We start from the raw sequence: 26,778 nt of genomic DNA on the forward strand, positions 1-26,778 counted from the left end.
CAAAGATATAATGCACACTTTTTAGAGGGCTTGGAAAAATATTAAGCTTGAGATTTTTTATATATATAAATAAACTAAAAATAAGGTTATTGTAAATACAATTTTAGCATAATAAGAAATATATTATTAATTTAACCTATTGTAAATATAGAAAATTAATAATATGCTAATTTAGAATCCATAAAATTTACTAAATTTAGAGACTTGTTTTTGATAAGATTAATATTTTTCAAATTAACATTTATAAAGCCAATGAACTTTATTTTGGCCAAGAACTATATATAGGTATGGTAATTGGTTGAACTCAAACTCCTCAAATATTTCATTTTTTAAAAACATTATTTGTTATATTTCTAAGACACTTAAAAATTAAGTAAAATGAATCCGAGTACGAATATGATGATAGAAATAAATTTAACAGACATCGATGTTTCTAGTAAAAATCGTTTGGGTTTGCCACTAGACAAAGTTAACAACTTAATAATAAGCACTGGAGTTCCAATACCTCGACAAGGTATTCAAGTAGAAATTGTTGACAATAGCAATTCATATTGGGTAAATTTGAGACAAGACTCAAATGGTTATTTCATCGGAAGTGGGTGGAGCAGTTTCAAAGATGCAAGACAGCTCAAAGCAGGTGATGTTATCAGATTAGACTGGCAACCGCAAGATTACAAATTTATATTTTCTATGTGAAAATATTTATTTCCTTTTATTATTAATTATACTTTGTTATATTAATTTATATATTCTTAATATATCTATTAATTAATGTATTTGTTGAATAAAATTTGGATGAGTTTATTATTATATGCAATATCTATTTAACTGAATAAAACATTAATGTATCTATTTTCCCACCAAAAAAAAATGTTGAGTAAGTTGAATGATTGATTTAGTTAGTTATGTATATACCAGTAGTACCCAACCCATACCTACCCAACAAAATATGTAACTAAAGCATAAAATATAATTGGCAATAAATAGTAAAAAAAATCTTATGTGGCAAACTAAACTACACGAAGTACTGTTTTGTTTAATGTTTGATCATAAGCGTGGTCACTAAGAGCAAAAGCCCATTGGTGTATTTAGCAGAGTCTCTTATTTTATTGTGACTAATTAATCAAAATTGATGAAATAAACAAAAGTTTGTTCTTTTGATTGGATCCTACTCTGGGTTTCTTTCGTATGCAGATGAGAAGGATGTTTAACATTAGAGTAAGTTATTTTTCTTAATTTGTGTTTTCTTGAGTGAGTGTGTTAAGAGAAAGTTATTTTTCTTCTTTTCTGCATCATGACCTTTTTCCATACTCTTTACTTTTGACAGGGTACTGATAGTTTCTTGGACTATTGCATACACCATCTCGTTCTGTCTAGTCTGTACATTAACTCAGGTGTGTATTATTCACAGATCATTCCCTTGAAAACAAGCTGTCTCCTTTATCCCCTTGTGGTTCAACTTTTTTGTGATGTAATACAGGAATCGAAAACACTGGAGATGAACAATTATGAGAATGTTAGTTCTGCTCAACAGATTTTGGAGAATGTTGTACAAGAAGTACCAAACTTTGGAACTGAGTAGGTGCTTCTTGTATTCCTTGATTGAGATTGCATTAGTGTTAGCTAACATTCTTATGTTCTTTTAGTAACTTTGCTTTGTTGTTATTCTCTCAATCGCCAGGATAAAGCTCATTGTCCTTTTCATTTGAAAACTGGAGCTTGTCGGTTTGGCCCACGTTGTAGCAGAGTTCATTTCTACCCTAGTAAATCGTGCACACTACTGATGAAGAACATGTATAATGGTCTTGGTATTGCTTGCGAACAGGATGAGGGGCTTGAGGTCTGTAACCGCTGTCATCTCGTGATGCTAGTATCCTGATAATGTTAGTTCTTCTCTACTACTCTCGGCTTTCATCATCTGAATTTAAATTACCACAGTTCCTCTGTCTCTTTATCCTCGTTACTATCTTCTTTAACTTACATCAGACATGATGGTTTCCTTCAGTGGAGGTGCATGATTATAACCTGGGCGGGGTTGGAGTTGTGGTTCACTTCTTTGTATCCTAACCTGATTGATAGATTAGCTATTATGTGATTGTTATCCCGATCACAGAAACTGTGGCCTTCTCTATTTTGTGCCCTCTCTTCTCTATATAACACAAAATTGATGCATATCACTCACTGTTTGGTCTCTTAAATTCTGGATGCAGGTAGAGTAAGTAGATAAGTTCATCTCAGTTTTGGTCAGTTCGTGTTTGAGGTTGCCGATTCTGCTGAACCTTGTACATGGTCTACTATAGGTCTATAGCAATGTAAATAATTTTTTGGGAGTATAATTTTAATTAACAAACAAAAAGTTCTTATTTTGGAAAAGTACATTGTTTAATATTAAAAAAAAATATAAGATACTCAAAAATATTTATCTACCAATAAAGATGCTCTAATTTATGAGACGACAAGAGACTAAAAACAAAGGGAAAATAAACATAAGGAAAAAAAAAAGGAAAAAACTAGAGAAATATTAGATGTCAAAGATATAATGCACACTTTTTAGAGGGCTTGGAAAAATAATAAGCTTGAGAAGAATTTTTTAAGAAATAAACTAAAAAAAAAGGTTACTGTAAATACAATTTTAGCAATAAACAAGAAATATATGATTAATGTCAAAAATAATAGTAGAAGATATTGTAAAAAAAACTAGAGAAATATTAGATGTCAAAAGATATAATGCACACTTTTTAGAGGGCTTGGAAAAATATTAAGCTTGAGAATATTTTTTGCTAAAAATAAACTAAAATAAGGTTATTGTAAATACAATTTTAGCATAATAAGAAATATATGATTAATTTAACCTATAATGTTGTAAATTTAGAAAATTAATAATATGCTAATTTAGAATCCATAAAATTTACTAAATTTAGAGATTTGTTTTTGATAAAATTATTATTGTTCAAATAGACATTTAAAAAGCCAATGAACTTTAGTTTGGCTGAGAACTATATATAGATATGATAATGGGTTGAACTCTTCAAACTCCTCAAATATTTCATTTTTCAAAAACATTCTTAGTTATATTTCTAAGACACTTCAAAATTAAGTAAAATGAATCCGATTATTATGATAGAAAAAGAATTAACAGAAACCGACGTTTCTCAATATGGTCGTTTGCGTTTGCCAAAAAAAAAAGTTAACAACATAATAGCAATCACTAGAGTTCCAATACCTCATAGCGGTATTCAAGTAGAAATTGTGGACAATAGCAATTCATATTGGGTAAATTTGAGACTGGACTCAACAGGTTATTTTATCGGAAGTGGGTGGAACCTTCTCAGAGATGCAAGACAGCTCAAAGCAGGTGATGTCATCAGATTAGACTGGCAAAATTACAAATTTACTTTTAATATTTTATTTTATTATTAGTTATACTTTGTTTAATTAATTTATATATTCTTAAATATATCTATTTAATTAATGTATTTGTTGAATAATATTTTGGATGAGTTTATTATTATATGCAATATCTATTTAATTAAATAAAAACATTATCTTCAAATGTTGAGTAAGTTGAATGATTGAATTAGTTAGTTTATGTATATATATACCAGTAGTACCGGACTACATGTATACGGTAACGCATACCTAATAATCAGCTAATTAGAACGTTAGATTAATCACAACCGATTAACAATATAAATCATTGAAAATGTGCGATTTGAGTGATTCTGTCCGCGTAACGACAAATTCACCTACCCAACAAAACATGTAACGGAAACATAAAATATAATTGGCAATAAATAGTAAAAAATCTTATGTGGCAAACTAAACTACACGAAGTACTGTTTTGTTTAATGTTTGATCATAAAGCGTGGTCACTTAATTTTATGAGCCGACAAGAAACAAAAACAAAAGGGACAATAAACATAAGCTATCAAAATTCACAACAATTATATTATTACAACCAGCTTTACTTTTATATTTACCTTTTTTTGTTAAAAAAAAAAAACAAAACCAAAACCAAAAAAATGTTTTACTTGGTTATATATAATCTATCTACCAAGTACTATACCTCGTCAGAACGGGAACAGCATCAATGGCGACTGATAATGATTATGGAGCTTTCATTGAGAAATTAACAATTTCTCCAACTCCTTCTTCCTTGGTTCCTCCTTCTCTACAGGGTCTCACCTTTGCCATTAAAGATATGTAAGATATCATCCTTTGAATGAATACAATTAGTGTTTCCTCTGTCCACCATTTTACTTTTTTTGTCAATTCATTTTTTGAGCTTCTTGTTTTTGGTTTAATCAGTTTCGATGTGGAAGGACACGTAACCGGTTTTGGTAATCCGGATTGGTTAAGGACGCACTCGGCAGCTACTTCCACGGCTCCAGCAGTTTCATCACTCTTAGAAGCTGGTGCCACCGCTTTCGGATTTACCATTATGGATGAAATGGCTTGCAGGTTCAATTCCACTTTCTTCTCTGGTTTATAGAGACTTTAAGAATGCTCAAACCAGGACATCTTAACAATTAGTCCTCAAAAAATGGCTATTAGACTAAGCTTGTTACGTTTTTGGGCATGATATATGTTACTTAATTTGCAGTATAAATGGAGATAATGTGCATTATGGGACTCCCAGAAACCCGATTGCTTTCGATAGATTGCCTGGCGGATCGTCGAGTGGCTCAGCCGTAGCTGTAGCTGCTCGTCTTGTTGATTTTTCTATTGGTCAGTTTAACAAAAAATTTCCATACGAGTTATGACTAATCATAATTAATCAAAGAGTGAGTTTTTGTTGTTGTTCTGTCTAATTTGTTTCTTGATGTTCTGTTTTTGATCAAACAGGAACTGATACCGGAGGGAGTGTACGAGTTCCAGCATCTTACTGTGGCATTTTTGGTTTCCGGCCATCACACAATGCTGTTTCCACTGCCGGAGTTACTCCACTGGCACAGAGCTTGGATACAGTTGGTAAAGACAACTAAAAACCGAGAATCTTGTTTGGTTAAAAACCGAATCTTGATATATATTGATGGTTCCAACATTGTCTTTAGGATGGTTTGCTCGAGACACATCCACTTTGAAACGCGTAGGTTGTGTTCTTCTGAAGCAGCCTCACCTGAACTGCATCGAACCAGATCAATTGATTATCGCGGATGACTGCTTCAAGCTGTGTAGTGTACCACGTGATTTGTTGGTGCAGCCTCTCGTTGGAGCCGTGGAAAAATCGTTTGGAGGTAATACTAATACCATCAAAATAACTTGTATTTTTTTGTTGAAAGAGAAGTCAAATGTTTTTTCTCTGTATCAAAGGCAACACTGAAGTAAAGAAGGTGAATCTTGGAGGATACATTAAAGAGAATGTTCCTAGCCTTAAACATTTCATGACAAGTGAAGATGTCACGGCACAACAAGAGTTCAGCATTCCGTCTCTTATGGCTCTATCGAGTTCAATGCTATTGTCAGTAATGTACGTAAGAACATCTATCTCATCTACGTTCTATATCGATTGATTCGATTTCTAATAGTTACCTAGTCATTTACCTAGTCATAAACCAAACTTCGATTTCTAATAGTTACCTAGTCATAAACCATACTTCAGGCATGAATTCAAGATAAACCACAGTGCATGGGTCTCGTCGGTGAAACCAGAGTTTGGTCCTGGATTATCAGCATTGATGGAGGTAGCTATCAGGATGTCCGATGAGAAGATAGACCATTGCCGATCCGTGAAATCCGAACTTAAAACGGCTCTTTCAACTTTGCTCGGGGTACAAAGTTGTTCCTATTTCTTCCAGAGTTAGAAACTTATATAACAAGTTTAGGAAAGTGTCCAATCCGGTTTTCGGTTTGGTTTATGTACAGATTCTGTGGAATAGGTTTTAATTCGGTTTTGTAGGAAATATTATATGGATTTCTTTTGTTTCTTTGCTTATCGATTTGGTTCAGTTTGGTTATGATTGAAAACACTTACAGACTGGTGACCAGTTAAATATGAATCATACCAATTTTTACTACGTATCTGAGTGCTTTTGTAGGAGAAGGGTGTGTTGGTGATTCCAACAGTACCAGGTCCTCCACCGCATCTCAAAGCTGATGTGGCTGCACTTGAATCTTTCAGCAGTAAAGCCTTCAGCTTGTTGTCGATCGCCGGCGTTTCTGGATTTTGTCAGGTAATACAACAACATCCAATATGCCTTCTTGCGGAGTCGGTTAATAAGAACCGGTCTGATCTTCTGGTGTTTGTTCACTTGATAGGTGACCATACCATTAGGGCTACACGAAAATCTTCCGGTATCGGTATCCTTGGTAGCTAAGTCTGGCTCAGACGGTTTTCTTCTCAGTCTTGTGGATTCCCTTGCGGGATTTATGTGATTGACAATGAAAAGAAAGGAAGAGTTTCTCCCAATCATATAGGCTATATATAGCTTTTTCTTTTATGTGGGATCCGACAGTGTGATGGTTGTGTTGGGGGTACGACCAAACAGTTAACAGCCGACCGCTCTACCACTTAGGAACAACGGGAGATTAGATCTCATAGGGTTCAATACCCGTTCTCAACCCCATGACATGTTTGAGTCTAATTTGCTTTCTGTTTATAATAAACCTCAACAATGCACTAAATAAATTGTTGTCCATGTTGGACAATTGTATTTGTGTTTTAGTGAAAACATCAATGGCAAATTATTTAGATCATTTTAAAAGCGATTGGGGCGTGATAAAAAAAAAAGGGGGTGAGTAAATTAGGTGAGAATAACCAACCATATAGAGCCATAAAAATCAAAATTAAGAAAGTAACACTTGGTAAAAGGAAAAGTGCTTAAAAAATGACTAGCGATGGAAAAAGAGAGATCCGAAGACGGAGATCAGAGGAGAACACCGGCACGAGTTTGGTGATGTTTTAGGCTAGTTTCTTATTTATTGTTTTTATTTTTGGTTTTATTTGCAAAATTCCCAATAACTGCAATTTTAAAATTCAAAAATGTTAGGAGTTATTGTAAACACTAGAGAAATCTTGCATTTATTAATAATAAATCTATTTAATAAATGTATTTGTTGAATAATATTTTGGATGGGTTTATTACATGCAGTATCTACTTAACTAAAATAAATACATTAATCTTCAAATTTGAGTAAATAGAAAGATTGATATGATTAGTTATGCATATATCAGTAGTACCGGACTACATGTATATTCAACCCATACCTAACAATAATCAGCTTATAGCTATTGACATTAGATTAATCAACCGACTAACAATAAATCATTGAAAATACGATTTGAATGATTATGTTCCCGTAATCACGTACCCAACAAAATATGTTATTAAATCATAAAATATAGCAATGATTTGAAGAGGCCAACCAAAAAAAAACTCTATGTGGCAAACTAACTACTACTCGTTTGTTCAATGTTTGAATGTTGATCGCTATTTAAATAACACAACAATCATAAGCTTAGTCACCAAACTGATATGTCCAAAATATCCCCTATATAATAAAACGGAAGTACACAACTTTTTTTGTCATATTAAAACACTCTCACTAAACATGTTCAAAAATTAAAATAAAAACAAACAATAAAAATAACTATTTCTTATACATAAAATTACAAAATTACAATATAAAACTTACAAATATGTGCTTTTTACAAGCATCATATTTAGCATATGATTTTCTTGCATAATGTTTTATCAAAAAAAAATTTTAAAAGCAATCATATGAATTATATTTTATTTTAAAATTATAATATAAATAAAAAAATTTCAACCCTGCTCTAGCACGGGTCCTAATCTAGTTGTTAAATATTAGGAGATCCCGGAGATTACGAGATTGAATTAAATGAAAGTTAAATGTAATATTCTCGTATTACTAAATAAATAAATTTATCATTATTAAATATGTAAAGAATTTGTTAGACAAATTATATCTCTTGTATGAATATAAACCTAAAGTCTAATGAGTAAGACAAGAAAAACTATATTACTTTTAAAATTTCCTCCAAATCTGTCATTAAATTATAATTGATAACACAGCACAAGGGCCAAACTAGCGTATGTAAGTTTATTACACAATTATTCGTAGACTCACCTAACGAATTGACTTGGACGCCAACGTGCCTCCATGCATCTCAAGACCCTTCTTCTTCTGTTCCCAATCATACACGATACACCTATGAATTCGCACATATACGTGCATGTATCTTATCTATGAGATTATGAATTCCACACAGACACGTTAATTACATGTAAATAGATACATATATCGCTAAGAGCATAGGAGATCAGAGAGAGAGAGAGTTGGGGGAAAAAGATGGGGGCGAAAAACCAAAGTTCGAGTAGGAGATTTTTTATGTTTTATCTTATAGTAATATCGTTTTCGTTTTCGGGTTTGCTCTTAACCTTCAAACCTCTGTTTCTGCTCAATCCCATGATCAGTTCTCCTTCGTTAGTTGAAATTCGCTATTCTTTGCCGGAGCCGGTTAACTGGAAGGTCCGTAACCCGAGATGGCTCCGACTCATCAGAAACTATCTTCCGGATCAGAAAAAGATCCGAGTGGGCCTTCTCAACATCGCCGAGAACGAGCGTGAGAGCTACGAGGCAAGGGGGACGTCGATCTTGGAGAATATCCACGTGTCGCTCGATCCTCTTCCGAAGAATCTGACGTGGAAAAGCTTGTTCCCGGTTTGGATCGACGAGGATCACACGTGGCACACGCCTATTTGTCCCGAAGTCCCTCTCCCGAAGACGGAAGGTCCTGACGCTGACGTGGACGTCGTCGTTGTCAAAGTGCCGTGCGACGGTTTCTCGGAGAAGAGAGGGTTGAGAGACGTTTTCAGGCTACAGGTGAATCTGGCGGCAGCGAATCTTGCGGTGGAGAGTGGTTCGAGGGATGTTGATCGGACGGTGTACGTTGTCTTCGTCGGGTCATGTGGACCTATGCATGAGATCTTTAGGTGTGATGAGCGCGTGAGGCGCGTGGGTGAATATTGGGTGTATAGGCCTGATCTGAAGAGGTTGAAGCAAAAGCTTCTCATGCCTCTTGGTTCTTGTCAGATTGCTCCCCCGCTTCCTCAAACAGGTTAATTCATTCATTCATACTTGTTTGTACTTTCGTTACGTCTTCTTCTTTTCAAAGTAGTCATATGACATATGCATAAGTTAAAAGAAAATCCAACAAATCAATTGATGTTTTTATAGATTAAAAGCAGTAAAATTATTAAAGAAATTCGAACAGATACCTAATTTGGCTATCAACTACATTCCAAAAATAATTAAAAACTTATCTTAATACGGAAAGAGACTACAAAAATCATAGACTTCCAAATCCATATGATTATAGCTATATATTTATACATCTTTAATCTGATGGGTAAAGTGCTATAGGAAGCAATCTTCAACAACTAATATTTATTAGGTCTCATCTAAATACAGATCTGTGATTCTTATACCAAATCTTCCGATCCTCTTTTCTTTTTACTGTCTTTGCTTTTCAACTAACTAGTTTTCTCATTCGTTGTTAAAGGTCAAGAAGCATGGATACGAGACGACAAGAACAAAACTCTGACATCCAAAACAACATTATCATCATTTCCTGCCCAGCGTGTTGCGTACGTGACGTTACTACACTCATCGGAGGTCTACGTATGCGGGGCAATAGCATTAGCACAAAGCATAAGGCAATCTGGATCAACCAAGGACATGATACTCCTCCACGACGACTCCATTACCAAGAATTCTCTCACTGGTCTAAGGCTCGCCGGCTGGAAACTAAGGCGAGTAGAGAGAATTCGTAGTCCTTTTTCCAAGAAGCGTTCTTACAATGAGTGGAACTACAGTAAGCTACGTGTGTGGCAAGTAACAGATTACGATAAGCTAGTGTTCATAGATGCAGACTTCATCATCGTCAAGAACATTGATTACCTTTTCTTCTATCCTCAACTTTCGGCTGCTGGCAATAACAAATTCTTGTTCAACTCAGGAGTCATGGTAATGCATCTAATAACAATTTCATATATACCATTAAATAACTCCATTAATGTTTTCAAATACAAATTGATATTTTTGTGTACGTATCTAAGAATTCAAACTATGGTTTTGTTAAGGTTCTGGAGCCATCAGCTTGTCTGTTCGAGGATTTGATGCTGAAAGCATTCAAGATAGAGTCATACAACGGGGGAGACCAAGGATTCCTGAACGAATATTTCGTGTGGTGGCATAGGTTATCAAAACGTTTGAACACGATGAAGTACTTCGGTGATGAAAGCAGGATTAAAGATAAAGCACGCAACCTCCCAGAGAATCTAGAGGGCATACACTACTTGGGACTAAAACCGTGGCTATGTTACAGAGACTATGATTGCAACTGGGACTTGAAAACAAGGCGTGTGTTTGCAAGCGAGTCGGTGCATGAGAGATGGTGGAAAGTGTACGACAAGATGCCCAAGAAGTTGAAAGGTTATTGTGGTTTGAATCTTAAGATGGAGAAGAACATTGAGAGGTGGAGAAAAATGGCTAAGCTCAGTGGCTTCCCTGAACGACATTGGAAAATTAGAGTAAGAGATCCTAGAAAGAAGAACCTTCTAATCCAATGAGAAGAAGAAGAGTATAAACACAAGAAACAAACTCGTTTAATTTATTCAAACAACACACACTTTTTTTTTTTTGTTGACGTAGAGTTTTCAGATTATGACGTAATATATTAAAAGGTTTGGAAATAATGACGTAATTTGTAATAAAGTCATATTTTCTGAATTCAAAAAAAAATAATATCGAAAAGCCTTTTTCCCTCTCACTCACTCTCTCGTTCATCGTCTTCCCCAAATTTACGATTTCTTCGGCTCCGTTCGTCGATCTATTGTTTTCCGTTTTACCGCCGAAGAAGATAAACCAGGAGAATCAGCCTCCGTTTTCCGGTCTTCTCGCCGATAAGATCACTTCCTGAATCCACAAATCGAAGATTCTTACCAAACCCTTCTCCTCGTCGTCGCCTCCTACTACTACTACCACCGTAGATATGGCGCCTCCGATTTTATGGAGGAAAGGTCAGTTAATTGGCCGCGGCGCCTTCGGTACTGTGTACATGGGTATGAATCTTGACTCCGGGGAGCTTCTCGCCGTTAAACAGGTGATTTTAGGGTTTATTAATTGATTTTAAGCTAATTGGGGACTTATAGGTTCAATCTCAGATCCGCGATTGAACTATTAAAATCTTCGCACTAATTTGCATCTGCTCTAAATCTCTACTGATAACTTCAGGATTTTTTTTGTTATACTCAGGTTTTGATTGCAGCCAATTGTGCTTCCAAGGAAAAAACTCAGGTTCGTAAACAATCCAATCGAATCCAATCTATTATGATTTATTCATGAACCCATTAATGGTTTTTTTGTTTTCTGTGTGTTTGTGTTAAGTAGGCTCATATTCAGGAGCTTGAAGAAGAAGTTAAGCTTCTCAAAAATCTCTCCCATCCTAATATAGTTGTAAGTATATTCGTGGCTGTTGTCTTCTTCTCCAGTGCATATGGATCCATTTAGCACTTCGTTATTGTGTTATCTAACTTAGGAATTTTATTTTTTTGCTTGGGCATTAGAGATATTTGGGTACAGTGAGGGAAGATGACACCTTAAATATCCTTCTCGAGTTTGTTCCTGGTGGATCTATATCATCGCTCTTGGAGAAATTTGGACCTTTTCCTGAATCAGTAAGTCATGCTTTGATTTTTTTGTTTCTTTTCGATATCTTAGTATGTTTGCGGTGCTTAGATGTTGAGAATGGTTGAATAAGGTTGTTCGGACATACACGAGGCAGCTGCTATTAGGGCTGGAGTACCTGCATAATCATGCAATTATGCATAGAGACATTAAGGTAGCAATTTTTTTTACTCATACTTTGAAAGTGCTTACCATCTTGAGTCCTTGACCATGAAATTCTATATTTCATATGTTCTCAGGGGGCGAATATTCTTGTGGATAACAAAGGATGCATTAAACTTGCTGATTTTGGTGCATCCAAACAAGTAGCTGAGTTAGTAAGTCAAATAATTTGTATTTAAACAACTTCTATTGCAGGAAGCGTTATTTTCTGTCTTCTGTGTATACTCTTATTTTCTCAGTTGGTCTAGTATAACATATTCTTCATAGTGATTCATTGTTGATTCACATAATTTCATCTATAGGCTACGATTACTGGTGCAAAATCTATGAAAGGGACACCATATTGGATGGCTCCGGAAGTTATTCTTCAAACTGGACATAGCTTGTAAGCACCCTAGCCTGCTCGTAAATACAAAAATTGATGTTTTGTAACTGATATCTCAAACACCTGTGGGCTGTGGCTAGTATTGATAGTTCTGGTGTCCCATAATTTTAGTTTCTTACAAACTTGTTGCTATTATTTTCAGCTCTGCTGATATATGGAGCGTAGGCTGTACAGTTATTGAAATGGTGACTGGGAAGGCTCCTTGGAGTCAGCAGTACAAAGAGGTAATTTGTTTTGTACTCCAGGTGATATTTTTTTGTGGAGAAGTTTGCTTCTTAACTACTGATGGACTTGCTTTTCTTTTTTTTTTTTTTTTCAGGTTGCTGCTATCTTCTTCATTGGAACAACAAAATCACATCCTCCGATACCTGATACCCTCTCCTCGGATGCAAAAGATTTTCTGCTCAAGTGTCTGCAGGAGTAAGCTGCTTTTCTTCAAAAAAATTAGTTTGGAACTTTAGTAGTAACTTCCTTCGCCACTATTGTGTCTTGTCTTTGGAATTGCTGAATCATTGACCCGCCTTGACAGGGTACCAAATCTGCGGCCAACTGCATCTGAGCTACTTAAGGTGAACTATAAACAGTTTCAATGATTCCTACATATTAACCTGGGAAGTTTTGAGAAAAATTCCTGATTTTGTTCTATTCGCAGCATCCTTTTGTTACGGGAAAACACAAGGAATCTGCGTCTACTGATCTTGGTTCTGTCATGGTGGGTGCATGTTGACCATCTTATGAATGTCATATAACTTTTTCTTGAAGCCATCTTCAATGATTATTTTTGTTATTTTCCAGAATAATGCTAGTACTTCACTACCGTTACAGAACAATAACACTCAGTGCACGTAAGTTCTGAAAATCTGGTTGAAACCAAAAGTACTAAGATGAATTTGTGGGTAATATGAAATACTTTGACGGTTTATTATCTGCTTCTTTTATTTTAGTCCAGATTCTACATGCGACGATGTAGGTGACATGTGTAACTTTGGCAGTTTGAATTATTCACTTGTATATCCTGTGAAATCAATCCAAAACAAAAATTTATGGCAACAAAATGATAATGGAGGTGATGAAGACGATATGTGTTTGATTGATGATGATAATTTCTTGACATTTGATGGAGAAACGAGGCCTACCCTTGAAAAAAATAGTGATCTGAAGAAGGTAAGCATATATACGATTTCTCATTTAGATATCTACTGAGCTATTCGAGTCTCAACTCTTGTTTGGATCATGTTTGTAAGCATCACTTATTCATTATATGTGGACAGAGCTGTGATGCCGTAAGTGATGTGTCCATTGCTCTGAAGTCCAAATTTGATGAAAGTCCTGGTAATGGAGAGAAAGAGACTACAATGAGCATGGAATGTGACCAACCTTCATACTCAGAGGATGATGATGAGCTAGCAGAGTCAAAAATTAAAGCTTTCTTAGATGAGAAGGTGCTTCATGCACATTATACTACATTTTGCATTTTTTCCTCAATTCATTTGTACATAAAACACTAACATGGCAGTGAAAATATATCTCCCTTAGGCTGCAGAACTAAAGAAGTTACAGACGCCTCTTTATGAAGAATACTACAATAGTTTGGTCACATGCACTCCCAGCTGTATGGAGAGTAATTTTAGTAACAGTAAAAGAGAGGATGCAGCGCGTGGTTTCCTGAAACTGCCTCCAAAAAGCAGGTCACCGAGTCGGGGTCCTCGTGGTGGTTCACCTTCGAGGGCAACAGACGCAACTAGTTGTTCCAAGAGCCCAGGAAGTGGTGGTAGTCGTGAATTGAATATTAACAATGGAGATGATGAAGCTTCACAGGACGGTGTATCAGCTCGGGTGACTAATTGGAGCGGTCTTGTTGTTGATACTGAACAGGAATCAAGCCAGAGGTTAGTCGCTCAAGAGTTAATTCGGTTTGGGATTTAGATATTTCCTTTGATTCCTCTTAGGCACTCGGTAGGAACTAGGAATCAAGAAGCCAGAACAAAGTCCCGTTCATGCTTGTCTGAAGCTATGATCGCCCACCATGTCGCAAAATTGTTGCATTTTGGGTTTTTACACAAAAGCTAACTTTATTTTTGAGAAAAGTAATCACAAATGCGTCCAACCATGTAGAGTTTAAGGATTCCAAAGCTACCTTCCTGCTCTTTAAAATTCAGCCTAGCCATTGGCCAGCAATAGTTTCAAATTTTCACCTAGTCTCGGACCTTAGTCTAGGCTTCTTGTTTTATTCATTCATCTCTTAAATTTGCTGGGTTTGGCTTTGCAGTGTTTCTCTTTCAGAGATAGAGATGAAGTGGAAGGAAGAGCTTGATCAAGAACTCGAAAGAAAGCGACAAGGCAAGTCCCTTTTATGACATTCGTGATTGTACACTGCACGTTTCCTGTGGTCTTGACGATTCTAGATCACTAGATAAAACTACTTGATGATTATCATGGTAGCTTGCTTTGTTGTTGCTGCCATTCACTCTTACCGTACATCATTTTTTTTATTAATCAAAGGCACCAGTGAAACCTTACATTTTAGAATGTGTTTGCATTAACCACTGTTAACATGCCGTGATGTAATGTTGAGAAACTGGACATAGCAGTATTAACTTTGTTTAAGCTTGATAAATCAAATCGTTGACTTGTATATCTGTTGTTGCAGAGATCATGCGCCAAGCGGGGTTGGGATCATCCCCAAGAGACAGAGGCTTGAGCCGACAGAGAGAGAAGTCGAGGTTTGCATCTCCAGCAAAATGACAACATGTACAATAATCTCCTTCTCTCTCATGCAAGACTTGCCAGAAACGGGTAGAGATGTCGTAATCTCCGGCTTTTGATTTTTGATTGCTCAACTAGTATATATATATGTAACTCTTATTTTGCTGTGATGATGATAAGTAGACACGAGGTTTAGTCTGAATATATGGTTCTGAGCGGGTTGTTAAAGGTATAAAGATGTGTGTAATGCGAGTGTAGGTTGCATATTTAAGTTCGCTCCTCTGCGTATCATTCATTTATTCAAAGGTTCGAGATTACAGGTAGTTACATTACAAACACGAAACATAACTTGACTCAACCAAAAACACTAAACCCATCAGGATAGTTCCAGCCCTGAAGCATAACACGAGGAGACTTCTTCATGCCTGTAGGAGCTGCAAATGAGATCTTCAAAGACATTGATTCACCTGGAACTAGTGAGAAATAGTTGTCTGAGTAATGTACTGGCAGAATTCTCGTGTCTTGTTTCTCTGTCTCTGCATTGTGGACAGAGAAACGAAGGAAGAAAGCAACCCCTGAATCAGATCCCTCCATTTCCACCACTTTCAAAGCACGGCTGCTATCTCCAGAAACAACACATCTACTAAAGAGCTTCTGGAGCAACCCCAGATTGCGCTTTCCGTCTTCTTGAGCAACGTTTTTGGCTAAGCCAGCTCTAGATGTGTTTTGGACATTGATCTCCAGCTCATATTTTGGACCAACCAGAACTGAATTGCAAGTGATCTTCAGAGGTATTTGTTTCTTTCTGTACGGCTCCAAGAGTGTGTAATCCTGCCCAGGCAGATGAAGCCAGTAGAAGTTCCGGGATATAACCGTTTTGTCTGAGACATTGTACAGTTTGAGAAGAAGAAAATACACTGGCTTTGAGTTTTCTGATTTTGGGTACTTGAATTCCGAAACTTGCATTACTTTCTTTGGTGGTGCAGAGACTATCTTAAACACTTCCGAGTATGGGCAGTTCCCGTTTAGGTCCCATACTGATGCCTCTATCGCGACATCTGACAGCTCTTTAGACGTCGTGTTTACAACCTGTGGGGTCAAAGTCCACCATTTCATGCATTATTTACTTCATTCACTTCTTCTTTAAATCAAGACTTTAAACTCTTTTCCTGAGAATTTCATTCACAGCAATTGCTAGAGAAAGAGTTATAGGGAATCATACTGACCTCAACAAAGTAACTTGCCAGGTTTAATTGGACATGGACTGGCTCTGCAGCTGAACGGCAGCCATAGAAACTGGCTGTTTGATCGAGAAGATGATCATAGAACTGACCTCTGAGACCAGTCCATGGATTTTGGTTCTTCCAGATCAAGACACCCGTGTATTTTGTCCACATTCGTGAACTCCATCCCTCGAATAGAGCTCTGTACTGAATGTAGTTTACCAGTTGAGCCTGTTACAGAGGGAAAAACAAGTCAGAATATGTCACTAATGATCTCAAGTTTCTTTCAACAACCAAAGTTAGACATCGCACTAAGTTAAGGGGAAAAACATTTATGCACCGAGGCAAGCCAACACCAGCAAAGGCTAAAACGGTTAAGCTCCCAAATATACCTTCAAGCAGAAGTCATCGAGATTCTCCGGAGTACCGTACATCAGAATCTGGTCATGAACTTTTCCAGGCTTAGAATATGGAATGTACTTGTGGTAATCCCACATTCGGTTTGGTACTTCTTCAACAAACCCGTCCAAACCCTTTTTAAACAGAGGAATCTCCCAACCTTCCGGAGGCATTGTCGCTCTTATCGTAGCTGCAACTGGCATTCCAACCGAACCAATCTCCGGATTGAACCCATACTTGTAATATGTATCTTTAAAAAAATCTTCAGGGTATTGAATCTCATAAGGGCCGTCAGTGAAGTTTCCCTTACCATCTGCAAATCCGTCCCACATAGATCCTTGAATATAAACTCTAGTACCGTCAAGATAAACACTAGGATCCGAATCCTCGTCTGATAACATATGGGTTTTAAAATAAGGGTGAAGCCTAAGGTCTTGCTTTAGAGCCTCATTTATGTCTTTTGGCGGAACTTGTTCGTTTCCACCCACCCAAAGAGCTAGGCTTGGATGGTTTCTCAAAAGTTTGACAGTATCACGAGCACATAAGAGGAATAACTCATGGTCTAGTGGTCCGTTCGGATTTGATACTGGATCACCTCTTCCATCAACATCTCCCGTGATCCAAAACTCTTGCCAGACCTGAGAATAGGGTAAGCTTTAGGAATGGTGATGAATTTTGAAGCAGAATGATAGCGAACAACACTTCTTGACTCATACCAGCAAACCGTAGATATCACAAAAATGATAAAAATCTGGCCTTTCAGCCAACCCACCACCCCAGCAACGGATCATGTTCATGTTCATATCTGCATGGAACTTTATATCCGTTCTATAACGTTCTTTAGAGAGCCGTAACAACCCATCAGATAGTATCCAATTGCCACCACGAATGAAGATCGGCTCTCCGTTAATCTTGAACAGCCTGCAAAATTTCGAAAAGAAGATGCAGAGCCTCTACCGAAAACGTTATACCCATAGTGAACTGAGACTGAGATATATGGAGCTTACCTTCCACCAGTGGCACTATCGATAACACTCTCTATCTTACGGAATCCAAATGGCTGCATCCAGGAATCAGATTCCCCAAATTCTTTCACAACAACAGTGATCAAGATGTCATAAAGGTTTTGCTTTCCCATCCCGTTGGGCCACCACAATTCAGGTTTATAGAAAAAGAGCTGTTACATCACTATCCCATTAGTTTACATGATAAATAATACTACCATCATAGATCTCTAGTGGTCAGATAAGATCCCTGAACAGAGTAAGTTATCTACGTCATGAACAAGTCTTATGCGATAACAGTACCAAACTCACCGGTTTAAAAGTGTGCTGAATATGTCCTTTAGCTGGAATCAAAACATTCTCTGTCTGAAGATGCTCAACTAAACAAACACCGTTTTCGAGTTCAGCTGTTATTTGAATATTTACAGAACAGTCGGCAGTCCATGTGCTTTTGTTTTCCAGTTCAGCAGTCACATGCAAGTAAGCCCTCTTGTAATGGTCAAAGAAGGTTGAGACCAAATGGGGATCAATTATTCTTACAGGCTGCAAACAAAACATCCAATAAGAGCATGATTATAAACGATCCAAAGTTTGCTCCATGGAGAAACTCAATAGATATCATCTCTGGAAAATAATGTAAACCAGATAAAACTAACCCCGGTAACAGATATTGACACTTCATCCCATATGCCAGTATTCCGGTCCCTAGAAGACATTATCAATGTTTTCAGTGAGAATGCCTTTATCCATCCGATAAACTCAAATATCTTCTAACGAAAAGCAAGTGAAAGCATTACCTTATTGGACAGATCCAGCAATAGACCCCAATAAATGATAACAGAAATGAAGAATATAATAAGAAATCATAGTTTTAAGCTGAAATAGATAAGCAAAGCGAAATAGCAAATATTGTGAAATGAGGTAAGCAGTGAAGTGATCTCACCCTTTTACATTGGAAGTTAGTGAAGAACCAGAAGGTGTAATAGTCCCTCCCGGAATCAGCAATATCCGTGATAGCTTCATTCTCGAGTCCATAGAATGGGTCTGGAACAACTTTGTTCTTCACCAGTGTCCCCAAAACACTGTTACAGAGGAACACATTATATATCAGCAAAATCATCGTTCATGCATGCAACAAGAAGAGGAAAGTCAAAATCCTAAACTTATTTCGGAGTTGACTTACTTTAACTAATTAGCTTTAATAAGTAAAATTAAAAAAAAAAAAAAAAAAAAAAAAAAAAAAAAAAAAAGGAAAGGGAAAGATTAATTTACGTTCCGGGTACGACGGCTTCCATCCAGCGAGAATCAGGACCGAGGGCAGGAGGATTGGTGGTAGTGAGCTGAACGCCGTCGACATCGACCTCCGTGGATCTCGCCGCTAACCAGTCGGAATCTAACACCGTCTTCCCGATCTCCGCCATTATTCGTTTTCTGAAGTTGCTATGTTTGTTTTCAGGACAATTTCTTCAGAATCAAAAAAGACAAGACACTTGGGTTGACGACTGTCTCTTCCAAGTCAAGTTTTGGGAAAACGTAACTTATGGATAAGCCAAACTTTATAGTAATAACTTTTTTTTCATGTCACTTATTACATCATCGACTATTCGGAGCCTTTAGTGGGTTAACTAACTTATGCAACTGCATATGTGAATCACAGAGATCACTTTCGCTCAACAGTTAACATGACTCGACAACCATCCCTGACTTGCTTGCTATTGTACTTAAAGATTATGATTGCAACCATTCTAATCATTATTTGTATAGCGTCGAGCTTATTCTCTGGTGAGATTTACTATATCTGTCAATCGTTATCTGGTAAGCTTCTCACTCTCATGCTGTTGCTTTTAGAATAGATAGATAAGCGAAATAGTCCAATAAAGGGGGGAAAAAAGACAGAGGGAAGAAAAAAAGCTGAGAGAAGCTACTAAGTAAAAGATTCCCGTAGTAGCCCAATATCTTCACAAGAATGGAAACCCGTTCAACTAAAACAACAAAAATAATAAGAAGAAGAAGAAAACAATGATGAAGAGGTTCGTAGCAAATTTACAAATTCCTTGCATGATGAAAAATAAAAATAAGATGATGCAAATTGTTGGTGGGGTAGTTTGTTTGAGGAAATGAGGGTAAAAAAAAAAGGAAAGAAAAAAGAGTTTGGAGGAGGTTGTCTTTGCTGTGGTGGGAGTCAAAGACCGAGCAGGAATTGGAAAACATCGCTCAATGATATGATACCTTCAACACGTTTACTCCCTGCTTCCACTATTACCAGCCTCCTTACACCTGTTTTGTTTGTTATACACACACAATCCTCTCATCTGATGATCGTTTTTCATATATAGGACAAAACAAAGCTGACAGACTCTTGATGGGAGAGAGAGAGAGAGATTGTACCTGGATTTGCCAGCCGCTCCATCACTTTCAGAAGAGAATCAGAGCGCAAGCACATGTGACATCTCTGCCCGTTGAAGATTCCATATGGCGGACTCGCATCTTGCCCCAACTGCAGCGCCTGAAACCACAAATACATTCTCCATTTTATTATAACTTTGTATCTTTTTCCCATTCTTCTAATTATGTATAAATAAATTAGAAAGGAGGAGACATTTCCAATGATAAATAGGCAGGTTAGACGACTTCTTAAGTAAACTCGTAAAAAGAAAAGCTTGATGAGATACAGGCCGGGTTTGGTTTATGATGAGAGGCTTACCTGGTGAACCGTCATGTCGTCAAGATGAATCTGTGCGTATGCCTTATCTTTAGCCAGAGCAGTTATATCACTACAAGATTACAAATATCATCAGATCAGAGGACACAAAAAATGGAATGCATAAGACCTATATAAAGCACGATTAAAGATTTACCTTCGAGAGTATATGTCAATAAGCGAGTCATTGTCATCCACTACCGGAATTGAACTAACTTCAGCTGTAATAACCAGAAAACCCGAGACATATATAAATCACGACATTTTCATTCATTTCCATACATAAGGAAACAGAGAAAGGTTATCGAATGCAATGCACCACGAGAAATATATTTGCTTTATGTTTCACAATAATTTCCATGTTCTAAAACCGGGTTAATTTACTCACGTTGTAACAATTATAATAGTGGTTGTAACATCTAAAGCAGGTTATTTGGTCTGTATTGATTTTGATCGATATGATGCTCTTTTAAACAACTTTGACTAGGCAGGTCAAAGAAACCCATGTGTTCAGCTACTTGGTGATATTACCATCTATGATGAAAATTTTCACTGAGATGTAGAGGTTAGTCTCAAGTTGCAGATGAGATGGATGAGCTTTGAATAATATATTAGTGAAAAGGAGCAGAAAGTATTACCTTGAACTAATAATGAGAGCGCAGAACCCAACGAGGCGTGTGGTCTCAATGTAGCGAGAGGTTTGCTACTTGATTCTCCGATTCTAGGGACCCAAGTACCCAGGGGAATTGAACAAATGGGTTGCTGAAGGATTGGTAAAGAGCTAGACGAATGTCTAAAGTATCTGCATATACCTGGAAGATTATGTTTAATTTAGAGTCAACATGAAAACTGAAGTTTGGACAGTCAATTGCAACTATAGTCTCTAATTCCCATCCCTTCACAGAATTTGGAGAAATGAAGAAGTGGGAAAGTTTTGGAAATGGCAAAATCATATGCACGTCATAAACTAAAAAGTTTGTATGTCAAATTTGGCGCGCTTATCAGTGTCTTAATCAAAAACGAAGGCACCTTACATTTTAATATGCCTGAAAGCGAAGCAAGATGCAGTAACTGCGGATATGAACCATCCTGCAAGGACGAATATATAACCGGAACGGCTGCAACCTTGTTTTGCAAAATTTTCAGGGCAACGTCTTTCAGATTATCATAGGGTCCAACCTAATAGCCATTTATGAAACATTAATAATAGCAAGAGAGAAAACTACTAGGTTTTTTTCTGTAACATGCAATAGAAATTTATAGGACAAGGCTATGTTCAGAGATAGGCAAACAGAAGCGAAGCTACAAGAAAGTCAATAATGCAACTGTGAAAATCACACCTGAACAAGTGGCCTAGGATATGGTCTCCCACTTCCATCATATTGTCGGCTAATATGAGCCTTCCCCTCTTTCCAGGCTGCTATTGTGTGCGTCTCAAGCTCTTCCTCTGTCAGGTTTGATCCATGGGTTCCCAGCTGCAATTTCACAAGTTTGTTATTACCATGCAAGAGTGAAATTTCATACTGAGAAAGCTAGTAGAAAATCTGCAGATATATCACACCAGGTAACATACTTAGAAACTAGGTAATTCTATTATACTTCTGCAAATTAAATCACAAGTTTAGACAAGGTACATAAATATTTGTGAGCCCCACACTAGTATAATTATCCCCCCAGGTCCTACTCAGCATGGATTTTTCTGGTTCAACACTCGGCATGACTTAAAACGGCTCAGTAGAAAGAAACCAATATCCTTAGGAAGATGAGTTTATACTGCAAAAGATGTATTGATATCTCAAATGAAACACAAGCCCACCGGAAGCCAAAAAACAATATGGGATAATAGCAGGAACAAACGGAAAGTAAGAACTCATGTAACTCAAAGAAATGCTCTAGAAAAGAACAGTTTGTAGAGAAGCCAACCTCTCTCAGTATTAGAATGAAGTCTAGTGGACCAAGAACGCCAACAAATTGGCCTTTACCAAAGTCCCAAAGAGGAGCCAAAGGGATTCCCTGAAAGCATCTGGAATTAGCAAAAAACAGAAAGCCAGACAATCTATAGTTCGTTTAATTTTCACGTCCTTCCCTTTTCGGGTCGGGATACAACTATATTAGAATTTTTACAGTGACTGTGAGAGACAGAGAGATGAACATCCCAAAGAGAACAGAAGCTGATACAAGGGTAATTGGAAAATAGAGCAGACCTGCTCATAGAGTATATGGAATGCTTGCTTCACTGGTAAATTAACATCCAATGCAATAACCTGTAAAATTTCTGATCACCTTAGATAATTTCCGAGTAAGAAGCCAGAAGTCTTATCGATATCTATAGGACATGAAGACAGAAATCATCAATGATCAGGCAATAGGGAAAAAAAGAAACCATACCTTGCCCGATTCAGGTAGCAGCTCATATGCCGTTCGGGTTGATAATAAAACAGATATACGGTGACGAGAGACCTCCAAATCAGCCCCTGACATCCTAGGGATAGTTTCTTGGGATGAATCAGCCTACAATATAATCACCAAATAAAAGCAGTCAGAAACTCAATTTAGTGTAGTTTCAGAGACAATTTAATGGAACTTAATGATTCCTGCTTTATACAACATAAAAAAAATGGTCTAAATCAATCCTACTTATAGACTACTGACGAAGAGTTAAAATGATACTCTGATGAATATCAACCACAGATTAAAATTACAAGACACCAAACTAGAAGCAACGCAGGAAACTGAAACAATCAAGAAGCAAGAATAAACATTGCATTTTGGAAAAGAAAGGGTCAGATTCCTTACTGTTCGCACGAAGACATCATCCACATCCATATTTGACCGGCCGAGAGTCTCTGGGCTAAAACCAGTAGGAACCATATCTGGTCCAGTTATAAATATTGTATTCACTACTCCACCATTTCCGCTTACAAATGGTTGGTGCTCATCGTGCCGCCATTCCCCATCAACAAAAAACTTATACTGCATGATAAAAAAATAACTGAATGTAACATTAGTTGCTTCTAAAGTATCTTATGTTGTAATAATTACAACTATGTTAACTGTAGTACATCCAAGTGCAAAAATAAATGAATTTCTACACTCTGTACCCTTTATAAAAAGAAGTGATTTAGCTATCAATACAACATGAAGAACCCAAAATTTAAGTTTTTCTAGAGTTTCCAGTAATGTTGATGGTGATGTAAAAAGCAAAAATTTAATCAATTAGCCAGGGAAATTCGAATTTTCCTAGCCAAAATTGTGCAGCTATGACAGAGGTATATAATAAGAATCTCATGCAATATTGCATAGGTTAAGAATCCAGAGACTGAATACAGCAGTACCATGGACATCGCAAAAGCACAATTAAGGACATAGATGCTCCCCTGCGGGAATTAATTCACAAAGAATTTGTCATGAAAAAGGTCTCCAGTACAAGATTATTAACCTGATGATATCCAGGCGTCAAGTTGCAAATGACTTGAAAAACAGTAGGACAGCCCTCAAGCGGTGACAATGGCACATGTTCTGTCCACCTGCTCACATGCCCATTTCAGAAATCAGTCCATGGAGACCAAAACCCCCCCAATGACAACTATAGGAAGCACACATAATCTATGGGATATAACCTTAAATTTGTTTCCAGTAATAGAAAAATCCTAGTTGTAGTAGCTCACAGTGAGTCATCTCACCTGGTGAAAGATCCGCTAAGAAAAACCCTTCTACCTCCATAAGGCCAGACAAAGCGGGTGGGAGTAAGAAGCTGCCCTGAGGCAGCGCTGTTTCCACGGCTGCTATCCAATGTAGAACCAAACATCCCCTCTCCCAGTGGGTTTTATATAGTTTGTTACAATCCACAAAAACACTAATTCCTAAAAAAAAAAAACCTTCTCAATCGATTCTCAATGTATCTTGATTCCTTCAGCAGAAGACACGGTTTTGAGGAAAACTCCCGAATTCAACGCTTTAACACATGCAGAGAGAGAGTCCAAATTCGATAATTACCATAAATCCTAGCCACCAGTAACCGAAACCCTAAAATCCCAAATCACGATCTACAACGAAATTACCGAACTCTCCCAAACCTAGATAGAAATATTCAACCAACACGAATTAGAAAAAAAAACCTTGCCCTAAAACTCAACAACGGAACGATCTGGGTATATAAAAGGTCAACTGATGACAATACACGCGACCTGGAAACCCTAGCTGAATAAAAATCGAAAAGGGAAAAGGTTCCCAGGGAATTCGCGGCTCTGATCTTTTGAATTGGGGAAGAGAGAAAGAGAGTAGAGAAGAGAGAGCTGGATGATCGGGAAATTGATAGAAAAAGGGGAGGAGCAAAGAATTAGGGATTTGAAAAGAAGGAGAGAACCCTAATTAAAGAGAGTGGAGATGGCATTGTTTTGGATCTGGGGGAAATGAGAGAGAGAGAGAGAGAAGGTTATGGTCTCTTTCTATCGAATGTGAAGAAGAAAGAATCTGAGGGGCGAGAAGAAGCGCTGCGTAATGCAAATGTTGTTTTTAATCAATCCCATCGACACAGATATGATTTTTTCCCCTTTTTTTTTCCTTTTTTTAATTTAGTTTTACTTACTATATTTTATACTACAATAGTTTTCCGAATAACATTTTTACAATTTATTAACTGAATATTCTTATCCTTTTTCTAATCTTAAAAAGTATATATTAGCAAATAGTTTATTTTATTCTTTAGCGTAAATTAGCATCTGATATTTATTTTTAGTCAACTAACTAAAATAAGTCATATCCTGTCACATTATTAATTTTACAAATACATTAGAAGACGATCTTTTATTTTTTTTTACAATGAACATAATATTAATTGGGTGTGTTTGTTTTTTTTTTTCAACTATTGGGGCACAACAGGACGATTCATTAACCTAATCCCTATATTCATATTCGTAGAGAGCGGGACTCGATTCCAGATGTGTGTTTTGTTTTTTAACATGAATATACTTTGACATTTGACATTGTAAAAAGTTGATTTGTTTTTTATAATTTTCAAACCAAAAAAAAATAAACAAGACAAATTTTACTATCATTAAAACGTTTGGAAATTGATTGACAAGAATAACACATATGTTTCCGAGAATAAACAATGATTTTATTCATAACATAAAAATAGAAATTATATACACGACTTTTCTAATCCTCATCATTCATATTATATAGTTCTTGTACTTTGAGCCAAAATATTAAACAAAGCCAAAAAAAAAACTAAATGTTATTTCAAGTTCTTCAGTTTTAGTAGTATTTGTTTTTCAACTCGTAGTGGAATATTAGATTAAAGAAAACAAATAATTACATCCCCCAGCAACCCGTTATCTTAGGGTAAATACAATTTTGTACAGGGAAGAAAATCGTGTATTGTAATCCAGGATGACACGATTTATAATTAATTATAGAAGAGACTTCATGTTTTGAGCATATCCGTGAAACTCATTATTGTCTCGTAGGTTTCGTCTCGGTAGTCTTGTAAAGTGATGGCAAACCCAAAAACTTGGCCCAAACACATCCTTGAAGAAGAAAAAAAGGTTCGAGTCTAGATTTCTCTTTTTTTTTTTTTTTTTTTTTTTTTTTTTTTGTCAAACCGAGTCTAGATTTCTCTAAGCTCAAAAGTCAAAACATATGAAAAAAAAAAACACTACATTATTAAAAACTAAAACTGTAAAATTGACTTTATATTTTGAAGACGATGATAGACGATTAGCAACCATTCTTCTTATAAATTACATGAATTGCAGTGTTGGAATTTTGAGATGCAACTTTATAGTGACTCCAACGAAGTGTTCACCAAACCCCTTTGTTTCCAGATCCAAATAGATTACAAGCGTCCTACTGAATGCTACCCTATAAAAATATAACAAGATGTCAAATGAAAAGGTTGAAGTGATGAATTTTCTATTGAGCTAAAAAACATAAGGAAATATTATGCTGAAATAGAAGATAAGGTTTTATGCAGCGAACAATAATATATATTGAGATTTAAAATATGCTTTAAGTGACAAAAAAAATGAAAATATGATGACATATGCTAAACAAATATGAAATATGCACGAAGTGACAGCGATATTAACAGTTCTTAAGAATTTGAGTTCAATAAAAAAACATGCGTTTTGAGTTAGGGTTTTAGGGGTTTGGTTATTTTTAGAAAAAGAACAAGGATTTAGGTGGCACAAACCAATAAAATAACAATGTGAAAAGTGCACATATATGTCTACAACATCTTCACACAATAGCCAAAGTTGCTAATTGATCATTCTTCATTGGTTTGACGTGATGAATTTTATAGGAGTAAAGACTAGAAGGAAAAATTCTGCTGAAATAGAAGATAATTAAGGCTCATGCAGCGAAGTAATATATTGCGATTTAAAATATGCACGAAATTAAAAAAAAAAAAAAAAAAAGGAAGAAGAGAGAACAATGAAAATAGAAAATATTTTAATATATGAATTATGCAAAAAAAAAAAA

General features: G+C 36.4%; 6 protein-coding genes and 1 pseudogene across 9 annotated transcripts; 5 read left to right on the forward strand and 2 right to left on the reverse strand.

The window, feature by feature from the left end:
• Positions 1 to 195: 195 nt before the first annotated feature.
• Positions 196 to 810, forward strand: LOC104755084 (B3 domain-containing protein At1g08985-like). The gene has a single exon (XM_010477415.2). The coding sequence runs from the start codon at positions 379 to 381 to the stop codon at positions 694 to 696; it is 318 nt and encodes a 105-aa protein (XP_010475717.1). The 5' UTR covers positions 196 to 378; the 3' UTR covers positions 697 to 810.
• A 2,250-nt stretch (positions 811 to 3,060) lies between these two features.
• Positions 3,061 to 3,420, forward strand: LOC104755085 (B3 domain-containing protein At1g08985 pseudogene; annotated as a pseudogene).
• A 391-nt stretch (positions 3,421 to 3,811) lies between these two features.
• On the forward strand, positions 3,812 to 6,696 carry LOC104755086 (amidase 1-like). Its single transcript, XM_010477417.3, has 9 exons — positions 3,812 to 4,203; positions 4,309 to 4,461; positions 4,604 to 4,728; positions 4,846 to 4,971; positions 5,055 to 5,237; positions 5,314 to 5,470; positions 5,603 to 5,771; positions 6,039 to 6,173; positions 6,259 to 6,696. The coding sequence occupies exons 1-9, from the start codon at positions 4,091 to 4,093 to the stop codon at positions 6,373 to 6,375; spliced, it is 1,278 nt and encodes a 425-aa protein (XP_010475719.1). The 5' UTR covers positions 3,812 to 4,090; the 3' UTR covers positions 6,376 to 6,696.
• A 1,284-nt stretch (positions 6,697 to 7,980) lies between these two features.
• Positions 7,981 to 10,795, forward strand: LOC104755087 (putative UDP-glucuronate:xylan alpha-glucuronosyltransferase 5). Its single transcript, XM_010477418.3, has 3 exons — positions 7,981 to 9,082; positions 9,527 to 9,990; positions 10,107 to 10,795. Exons 1-3 carry the CDS (start codon positions 8,314 to 8,316, stop codon positions 10,593 to 10,595), a joined length of 1,722 nt encoding a protein of 573 aa, XP_010475720.1. The 5' UTR covers positions 7,981 to 8,313; the 3' UTR covers positions 10,596 to 10,795.
• LOC104755089 (mitogen-activated protein kinase kinase kinase ANP1) lies at positions 10,769 to 15,231 on the forward strand. Of its 4 annotated transcripts, none has more exons than XR_015586613.1 (17): positions 10,769 to 11,128; positions 11,281 to 11,322; positions 11,416 to 11,481; positions 11,592 to 11,702; positions 11,786 to 11,866; positions 11,952 to 12,029; positions 12,177 to 12,259; positions 12,402 to 12,483; positions 12,579 to 12,679; positions 12,789 to 12,828; positions 12,912 to 12,971; positions 13,055 to 13,155; positions 13,252 to 13,423; positions 13,531 to 13,701; positions 13,796 to 14,148; positions 14,529 to 14,599; positions 14,910 to 15,231. XR_015586613.1 is itself a non-coding variant. In XM_087494799.1 (17 exons), exons 1-17 carry the CDS (start codon positions 11,018 to 11,020, stop codon positions 15,002 to 15,004), a joined length of 1,767 nt encoding a protein of 588 aa, XP_087350925.1. In that variant the 5' UTR covers positions 10,769 to 11,017; the 3' UTR covers positions 15,005 to 15,231. The 4 variants fall into 4 exon arrangements, 2 of the variants coding, with proteins under 2 accessions (XP_087350925.1, XP_019094884.1); XR_015586612.1 differs by having other exon boundaries at positions 13,055 to 13,104; positions 13,209 to 13,423; XM_087494799.1 differs by having other exon boundaries at positions 13,055 to 13,104.
• Positions 15,225 to 19,390, reverse strand: LOC104755088 (mannosylglycoprotein endo-beta-mannosidase). The gene is made up of 10 exons (XM_087495218.1): positions 18,864 to 19,390; positions 18,469 to 18,673; positions 18,389 to 18,420; positions 18,248 to 18,296; positions 17,904 to 18,134; positions 17,595 to 17,764; positions 17,304 to 17,508; positions 16,581 to 17,225; positions 16,192 to 16,419; positions 15,225 to 16,054 (listed from the first exon to the last, which is right to left on the reverse strand). Exons 1-10 carry the CDS (start codon positions 19,010 to 19,012, stop codon positions 15,320 to 15,322), a joined length of 2,649 nt encoding a protein of 882 aa, XP_087351344.1. The 5' UTR covers positions 19,013 to 19,390; the 3' UTR covers positions 15,225 to 15,319.
• Positions 19,391 to 19,493: 103 nt separating this feature from the next.
• On the reverse strand, positions 19,494 to 24,898 carry LOC104755090 (sucrose nonfermenting 4-like protein). Its single transcript, XM_010477421.3, has 13 exons — positions 23,976 to 24,898; positions 23,732 to 23,819; positions 23,089 to 23,265; positions 22,681 to 22,803; positions 22,497 to 22,556; positions 22,216 to 22,305; positions 21,633 to 21,767; positions 21,327 to 21,471; positions 20,931 to 21,104; positions 20,450 to 20,513; positions 20,296 to 20,365; positions 19,980 to 20,097; positions 19,494 to 19,868 (listed from the first exon to the last, which is right to left on the reverse strand). Exons 1-13 carry the CDS (start codon positions 24,098 to 24,100, stop codon positions 19,774 to 19,776), a joined length of 1,464 nt encoding a protein of 487 aa, XP_010475723.2. The 5' UTR covers positions 24,101 to 24,898; the 3' UTR covers positions 19,494 to 19,773.
• Between the last annotated feature and the right edge of the window lie 1,880 nt (positions 24,899 to 26,778).

Source organism: Camelina sativa, chromosome 17, assembly GCF_030686135.1.
Source record: "Camelina sativa cultivar CO46 ecotype springtype chromosome 17, ASM3068613v1".
NCBI classification, from domain to species: Eukaryota; Viridiplantae; Streptophyta; class Magnoliopsida; order Brassicales; family Brassicaceae; genus Camelina; species Camelina sativa.